General features: G+C 42.5%; 1 protein-coding gene across 1 annotated transcript; it reads right to left on the bottom strand.

Moving 5' to 3' along the window:
• Positions 8,886–9,281, bottom strand: LOC109712097. Its single transcript, XM_020235527.1, has one exon. It carries the CDS (start codon positions 9,279–9,281, stop codon positions 8,886–8,888), a length of 396 nt encoding a protein of 131 aa, XP_020091116.1.

The raw sequence follows: 9,566 nt of genomic DNA on the forward strand, positions 1-9,566 counted from the left end.
TCACCCACTCAACCCTAGGGGGCCCATATTATCCTAACCGCACATTTCTCAATTCAAGGGCTAAAAAACAAATAGTACAAATAGCTTTGTGCTATTGATAGTATTCCAGTCTAGTTCTATATATATATATATATGTGTGTGTGTGTGTGTTAAAACATTTTTCTATTATTTCATAAGGACTTTTTTATTTTCTTTCCAGTGCAATTTTTCTGTGTTTATATTTATTTTCTTCTCTTTTGAGACAATCATCTTTGCGTTGTACTATTATGTTCATTTTTGAAAGAGTTTTTAATATTTGTACAAATGTTTTTGTTCACGTTATTATGAAAGATTTTTTATTTTTTATTTTTTTATCTATCTTCGAAGGATTTTTAAGATTGTTCAAATTTTTTTTAATATTTTTGAAGGATTTTTGAAAGATTTAATTTTTTTTTATTTTTAGTGTTGTGTTTAATATTTTTGGAAGGTTTTTGAAAAATTTTAAATTTTGCAAATAGAGCGCTAATCTTTCGCATCTATAGAATTACTATATTGTTCGAATTTAAAGTGCAAATCTTTTCAAATCTATAGGATATTTTATTTCTTTCGGAGTGCTATTTTTTATTTTCTATTTATTTTTATTTTCCTTTCTTTTGACCCAATCATCTTATGTTGTATTATTATGTAAATTTCTGACGAATCTTTTATGTTGTTTGGATTTTACTTGTTTACATTATTTTGGAATAAAACTTCTTTTTTTATATGTTTCTTTTCGAAGAATTTTTAATATTGTTTAGACTTTTATATATTTTTGAAGGATTTTTTAAAAAAATTAATACTTCCTCAAGGCTGAGACATGAAACACATCATGTAATAGATTATGTTCTACTGGAGGTGACTGAGGAGATGAGCTTACTGAGCAACTGGTTCGAATTCTTGCACGAAAGGTAAAAAAATTGCGAAACCGAGTTATTGCTTATGTGAAGGTATTATGGAGTTATCAGGCGGAGTGAGAGGCGACATGAGAATCTAAGCATGCGATGCGAGAATCTTCCCTACTTATTTGAGCAGCTAACGTGATATACATTTTAAGTTTCAAGGACTAAACTTTTAAAGGAGGAGAAATATAATGAATCTTAGCAAATAGACAAGGTTGAAGTGTCATTTTTTTTAGTCAGTATTTTTCTACATTAATGGATTAAGCTTGCTCGGCTCATTATGAGTTCGAGCCGAACTTTACTTAAAGCTCGGAAAATAAAACAAGTTCGAGCCGAGTAAATTAAAGCTCAGTTCGAGCTCGCTCGGCTTATAGCTCGGCTTGTGCTCAGCTTGCGCTCGGCCGAGCGAGCAAACGGTCGGGATAAAGGCTGAGAGAGAGAGAGAGAGAGAGAGAGTTAGTTCTACTGTTTGCTCTTCCCTATACCTACCTCGGGTGCACCTGACGAACGGAATTTCTATCGTTTTTTACGTTTTTTCGGGGAGTTTTGATACATAAAGTTGAAATTAGGAAATGTTAATTTAGAACTCAAAATTTCTAATAAAAACACAGATAAAGCTCGGTTTTGCAGAGGTTGAGTTAGTTCGNCTTCCTCGGTCCGAGAATATACCAATACGTCGTCAATGAATACCACGACGCACCGGTCCAATAGCGGACGGAAGACTCTATTCATTAAGTCCATGAACGCCGCCGGGGCGTTAGTAAGCCCAAACGGCATCACCGTGAACTTATAATGGCCATACCGTGTACGGTACGCCGTCTTGTGCACATCCTCGGGCCGTATCTTCAACTGATGATACCTCGATTGAAGATCAATCTTTGAATATACCCTTGACCCCTGCAACTGATCAAATAAGTCATCGATCCTCGGCAACGGGTACTTATTCTTCACTGTGACCTTGTTCAACTCGCGGTAATCCACGCAGAGTCGAAGTGTGCCGTCCTTCTTCTTAACGAATAGCATCGGAGTTTCCCAGGGTGACGCACTCGGCCTCACAAAGCCTTTGTCGAGCAAGTCTTGCAACTGTGCCTTGAGCTCCTTTAGCTCCGCCGGTGCCATTCTATACGGAGCCTTCGAAATTGGAGCCGCCCCGGGTACCAAGTCGATAACGAACTCGACCTCCCGGTCCGGTGGCAAACCCGGTAACTCCGCCGGAAACACATCCGGAAGCTCACACGCCACCCGAATACTACTAAGTTCCGGGTGCTCCTTCTGGGCTTCTACCATGGTCGCCAAATAGGCCTCACAACCACCCTTTATCATTTTCCTCGCCTGTGCCGCCGACACGGTCGCCGCGAAAAGCGAGCTTTTTGCTGCCTGATACACTAGCTCCTCTCGATTAGGCTCATGAAACGTGATCACCTTACTTTCACAATCTATCACGGCATAATACTTGGAGAGCCAGTTGGTCCCCAAGATCACGTGAAAACCCCACATTCGGTTTAACACCAACAGATCAATCGGCATGACCGAATCACCTATCTGCACTGGGCACGCTACACATTCTTCATGAACATGGAAAGTATGCCTGACCGAATTTACCGTCCAGTAGTCATAATGATGCATGATCTTAATGCCATGAGTCCTAGCGAATGATGCATTAATGAATGAATGCGATGCACCTGTGTCGAGTAAAGCTCTAGCTCTGGTGCCTCTGATCAAGATAATACCTGCCACGATGTCGTCGGGGACAGGAATTGGCTCCTCCTGCACCTGAGTGGCAAAAACCCGCCCACTCGGTGCCCTCGATGCCTCCGGCTGACGCGATGAAGACGAACGCCCAGCCGACATAGCCGGTGGTAACCCCGCCTGCTGTCTCGGGATATAAGGAACTGATGCCGAGGTAGGCGCAGATGAACCCCAGCTCGGGCACTCTCGTGACATGTGCCCGGGCTGGCCGCACCTAAAGCACTTTCCCTCGCGCTGCGAGCATACCGGCGGCCGATGATCACCGCCGCAAATGACACAACGGAACGGCCTGCCACTCTTCGACTGCTGCCGGGGATACCGAGGGGGTTTCTTTGTGTTTGACCGGCCCTCGGCACCGCCCGCCGCCCGCTTCTTCCCCTTGTCCCTTGACTCCGCCATTGCCTCGCGCTCCTCTCGCATGTGGGCGCTGCTGTGCTTCGCCCACAGGGCTCGATCAAAGACCTCCGCAAAGGTCGTCAACTTGAGGATTTTCACCTTCTCGTAAATCCTCGGTTGGAGTCCTCGTAAGAACCAATCAGCCCGGTCCGGGTCATCACGAACAACCTCCGGGACGCAGTCGATAAGGTGGGAGAACTCCTGCTCGTAATCTGCCATAGAGCGGTCCCCCTGTCGCAACTTGCGGAATTTCTCTTGCAACTTCCGCTTCACCGTATCGGGGAAGTAGTTGGCGAACACCGCCCTCCAGAACTCCTCCCACAACATAGGCGGAAGATCGGGCGATCGATCCCGCCTAACACGCTTCCACCACACCTTCGCCGCCTTCTCAAGGCAATGTGTGGCGAGGTACACCTTGTCCTTCTCCAAGGTGTTAAGATCCTCAAANATAAGCTCGCTCGAGCTCGGCTCGTTTCCACCCCTAGTCGGAAAGGCGGTTGCGCGGGAAAAAAAAGAAAAAAGAGAGAGAGAGAGTGAGGCGAGCTTGGTTTCAAGCAGCGAGTCGAGCATGCGTGAGTGTGTCTTTCGGTGTTTCGAAGTCCGGTTATTATCATAATATTTTTATTATTATTATTTTCATTTAGACTATTTTGATAAATTTTGTAGAAATTGAGAGTTCAAAATTGATTTCTATATGTTTTAAGAACTGATTTCGCGTGATTTTGACGAGAGATTTTTGAGCTACTCTAGGGTGTTGTCATTGTTGTTCAAGCTAGGAGAGCAGTAGTGGATCGCCTTGCTATTCTGATAACTGTTCCGTTCTATGAATTTGCGATATACATGGATTCCATATTGTCAAAATTGGTGAACTAACTTTTATATCCATATTATATTATTTAGCTTATGAGATGAACTATTGACATAGTTGAGATAAAGTATTTTGACACCTACTTGTAAAGTATATTAAGATATGCATATTTTTAGGAGTGGCAGATAGAGTGAGATTATAACTGTATTTGGGATACTATAATAGTATTGTCATGATCTATTTAATCATCGCATTTGACTATAGCCTACATATTATTTTGAGCTTGACAGTGATATTATACTCGGTTAGGGTAGCGCTCCGCGAGTGCACTCCGGAGGTTAGGTTATGAGATATTATTATGGTATGGACTAGATAGTAGCTTGCGTGATAGTGGACCACTATAGGTGGATGCTGGACACGAGGTGATGTAGGCTAGACCTAACTGTTAAGTCAGACACTATAATTGGGTATTTTTGCATTATTTTTTTCAGTATCTAATCAATTGATTAATGAAATATATAATTCATAGTTTTTAGTTATATTGTAGAGACATGATAGTAGTATTTGCTTTTAGCAATTATTTATATCAGTCCCTTCTTTTTTCTACTGCTTAGTTATTTACTATTTCTACCTCTTATGAACCTAGTGGTGTAGACCATCGGCAATGTCGACCATACCCACTAAGGACTATGGATTATAGTTCTCATATCTTTCTTATTAATATTTTATTTCAGAGCCTTCAGCACCAGTGACTGATCGACATAAGGAAATTACGGATAGTTAGCATCTTTTACCCAGTTTGTGCGTGTAGCTGGACAATCTAACAGTGTATATAGCAGTTTGTACAGTATTTTAAGGTTAAATTTATTAGAGATGTTGTACCATTTTGAGAACTTGTATGGTGATAATTGTATATTTATAGTGTTGCTATAGTACATATTTTTTATTTTACTTTGATACCTACTGTTGTTAGAATTTAGTTAATTATTTTTGGACAATCTCTGTTGACGCTTCATATATATAAGATGTATCCTTATGCATGCAGCAGATTTGTTGATGTAATTCAGGCTTTCGCTGTAATCCGGGACGTAACAAATTATATGTTTATTTTTGAAGAATTTTTAATATTGTTTGGAATTTTACATATTTTTGAAGGATTTTAAAAAATTTCTAATTTATGTTTCTTTTGAATATTGTGTTTAATATTTTTGAAAGGTTTATAAAAACAAGTATTTTGAATTTGGGTTTGTGGACAAACCCCTTTTTTAGCAGGAAAAGAATATGGCCAATTTGCATAAAAAATTCACTAGTTTTGTGCTTTTACAAAAGTAGGTCACCTATTTTGATTTTGCAGATTCGGGCCGGATTTTCAGCCGCTTGACCAAAATGCCCTTCGTCTATATTCGCGTCTCGTGTATTCCCTGAGATACGTATACTCTAACGTACGGTCCTAGCGGACATTAAATACGCCCCTTGCGCTTTTCGCAACGTCACTCTCATCGAAACCCGAACCAAATCAGCCCCGCTATTCGCCAGCCCCGGTATTTGCTGTTCAGCTTTAAGAAATTAAATAGTTGACAAGCTACATGGCAAGAAATACGCTGCCGGCAACAGGAATAATAGTGCAACGCTAAGAAGCAACGCGAAGAAAAATGGTGGAACAACACTTCTAACAGTGCACCTTTCGGCAGGTACCAATGCGACGTTGGCGTTCAATCTTCTCCCTCACCAGGGCAACATCCCACTCCCTTGGAAGGCAGTCAAGCAGTCTTCTTCCTAAACTGTAAGAAGCATAGGGGAGTTTATTCCAGCACTCGTTTGCAGAGGAGAAGTGGAAGAAGCGTGGTCGAGGGACATGGCTTTAGGGTTTGGAAGTGGAGAAGAGATGAAGGAGGAGGGGGTTCCGCAAAGGTAGTAGTGCAAAAAAAAAGGCTCTATGTGGTGTAACATATTCCTAAGTAGTGCAATGGTTTTAAGAAAATGGTGCAACGAGTCTATAACCAGAGAAAAAAATTCTTAAATTAGGTGTAATATTAACATTAATGGTGCAATATTTGGCAAACATTAATACTGCAACAAGTCCTTATGTCACACCCCGAACCCGATCCTATTTGGCCGGTTCGAGCGCGTCAAACAGACGCCGAACGGACAAAGTCTCCCCTGTCCGCCCAAGGCTCAACATCCTATACAAATAGAGTATGNTAGTCCCTAACCACATTAGAGACATATTACATTAACCCAATCATAAGCTTTCGCTATACATTGTTCAACGTCACTCACGTTTCCTAGGTCCTTAAGGTCTTTCCATTCCTAAGGGTCTCTAGGTCCATCCTATACTTTCACCTTTTGGCTCTTTACGCTCTGATACCATCTTATCTGTCACGCCCCGAACCCGATCCTATTTGGCCGGTTCGAGCGAATCAAACAGACGCCGAAAGAACAAAATCTCCCCTGTCCGCCCAAGGCTCAACATCCTGTACAAATAGAGTATGAATTTTGCACCAAACGGAAGCATACATAATGGCTTGCACGAGGGCAAGCAATAGCCAATAGTGAAAGAATCTACTAAACATCATACAGGTATTTGATTAAATTTAAATCACATACATGCATCCAACTATAATCAAGTTCTTTCACATTTTTGCATCATTTCTTGTTACATCTCATTTCTTCCAAAGTATAACTTTTGACATTTAAAATAAATATCCTTTACATTATTCATTAGAGCAAGTTCATGATACTAAAATCATCAAATACAAAAGATGATAGTAAGGGTATGCGACTACAAAATGATAACCATCTCGGGCGGTCTCTACCTAGGGCGCGATGCCCTTACCGCGATCATCAGCCGGCTCGCTTGGTCCCGGCTCTGTGGAAATAGTGGGGTGAGAACTACAACAAAGTTTCCAGTGGATTCGGCAACCAACCACGCCGACTATCCCACTAGATCTAATCAGGCATAATAGAAGAAAGAATAGATAATAACCAACTAACAAATGCAGATAATATGCCTGAACGATAAGTAAAACTATGCTCGATAGAATGCATATGATGAATGCAAAATTAACTTTTCATTACCCAATCTCATGGCTAGCCCGTAGGTTTCGCCCTCACAAACTCACCAACCCAAATTCCTATTGTCGGGGAGATAACCGCTACGACCCGACGGGACCGCCCTCTGGGGAGATAACCGCTACGACCCAGTGATGACAACTCCGGAGCACATCGCCCGAGGGGGAGCTACCGCCCTCGAGCAAGGACTATTAGGTGAGTACGATCAATCCTTAACTTTAAGGATTCCAAATTCAATCCATTCCTTGACTTCAAGGAGAACCATGTTCATATGACCCTTTAACTCTAAGATGTATATGTCATATTGTCTCTAACCCAATTTACTTGCATCCTCTAACCTCAACTAGTGTCATGTACACTACTTATTCTTGTTCCTGGTCATTGACGCCACAATTATTTTCTAAGTGCTATATTCTTGTACTCATGCCACACTCTATGTCTATGTCAACATGTCACATTTGTTTACTAACCCTTCTAGGTTCTTGTCCCTTGTTATGCATATATATAGGGTTAACAATTCTCATTCATTTACCATAATTTCTCAAGCATTAAAACTCATATCATGCAATGGAAGCTCTCAATTAACCCTACTATGCAACATGCTCAATATAAATACATATGCTCAAATATGACACTTTAAATATAAAGAGATTTCCGATGTCCTTGGAATGCACCACCCACCTTAGATGGTTACCAGGATGCTATGGTGAATTTCTTGGAATTTTTGAAACCCTAGTTCGCGTGCTGCGGCTATCTGTACGGAAAATGACGTTTTTGTCAATAACTTTGCGTACACTCATCAGATTGCCGAACCGAGCGTTCCAACGCGTTTAAAATACCCTCAATTAGGTTTCTACATGATCAAAATAGATCAAAACCCAACTTGGGCAAAACCCCTCTTTGGGATGCCCTGACATGTCATTTTTGTATTTTTCCTAGATTGATCTTGTCGCTAAGCAAAGAATAGCTTAGAATCACTTGGGAAGCTCTCTAATAAGGTTTCTAAGCTTTTAGAATCATCCCTAGGGCATCTACTTTGAGCCCTAGTGATCCACCATGAGAGCTCCTCAAGAAAGCCATGCTTTCATGGTGTTCTTGGCTCTAGGAGGTTTCTAAAGGATAAAACAAGCTCAAAACTCCTAAACATAGGGCTAAAACCCAAACCCTAGACTCAACTTGCAAAGAGACTCACCTTTGCCCAAGCCCTAGCAAGCTCCTTCTTGTTGGAGAGCCACAAGATCCTCTCAAGCCTCCAAAACCACCTCTTCAAGCTTCTTGTCCACCTTCTCCACCAAACCCTAGAGTTATAGAGAGAGAAAAGAGAGGGAAAATGAGAGAGGGGGATGTGGGTGGCTGTGGGAGGGAGAGAGAGAGGTGTTGGGTTGTTAACATGTTGCTACAATTGCAACTAGGCCCTCCAACTCTCTATTCTGCAGCAGATTCATCCCTGCTGCCAAAACTGCTGTGTACCGGTACGCGGGTTTGTGTACCGGTACGGACCTGCGCAGAGGCCCAAACCCGAGAGCAAACTCTCTCGGTTTCGCAGGGTGTGTACCGGTACACGGGGTCCCGTACCGGTACACCACCCAGGCTGCCCAAACCCAAGAGCAGCCTGTGCTCGGGTCGCTTGCTGTACCGGTACAACCACCATGGTATACCGGTATACAATGCTCCAGAATGCTGTTTTGGTTTCGACCCGACTCTACTTCGCATCGTTCGATGCCAAAACCATTCCAACACTTCTTTAACTCATTTTTGCCCTTCCAAACTTGTTGGAATGCAAAAAAAATGAAACTCACCAATTCATTTCTCTCGACACTTTAACCAATTTGATTAAAGTTCGATTATCGTTTTTCGGGTTTCGATATGTTACATTCTCCACCCCTTATATTTAGTTTCGTCCGTGAAACTAGTTTAATTTAAGCCCGAACTCGACTCGTACCTTAGTTCAGCTCGTCGAAGAGATGAGGGTAATGCTCCCGCATTGCGCTCTCGAGCCCCCAAGTAGCTTCCCGGTCGTCGTGGTTACACCAACGAATCTTTACGTACGGAATCTTACGATTTCGTAGTTTTCTTACTTCTCGATCGATGATGTACGCCGGAAACTCCTTATAGGTCATGTCCTCTTGAATCTTGGACGGTTCAAACGAGAGAACATGATCGGGGTCGTGAACATACTTGCGGAGATTCGACACGTGGAACACATCGTGCACTCCTGCAAGTCTTGGTGGTAATGCTACTCGGTATGCCACCGCGCCGACCCGTTCCAGTATTTCGAACGGTCCAAGGTACCGGGGACTTAGCTTCCCACGGATTCCAAACAGCTTAATCCCTCTCATCGGCGAAATCATTAGAAACACGTGGTCTCCAACGGCAAACTCTATATCTTTCCTCCGTTTGTCGGCATAACTCTTTTGCCGAGATTGCGCCGTAGCAAGTCGTTGGCGAGCAAGACGAACTTTCTCCTCCGCCTCCCGTACTACATCGGGGCCAAGACCCGCCCTCTCGCCCACATCGCTCTAATGAATTGGGGAGTGACACTTCTTTCCATAAAGAGCCTCGAATGGCACCATCGCGATACTTTCTTGATAACTGTTATTGTACGCGAACTCTGCNATTCTTTG

The sequence above is a fragment of the Ananas comosus genome, linkage group 6 (genome assembly GCF_001540865.1).
Source record: "Ananas comosus cultivar F153 linkage group 6, ASM154086v1, whole genome shotgun sequence".
Taxonomy (NCBI): domain Eukaryota; kingdom Viridiplantae; phylum Streptophyta; class Magnoliopsida; order Poales; family Bromeliaceae; genus Ananas; species Ananas comosus.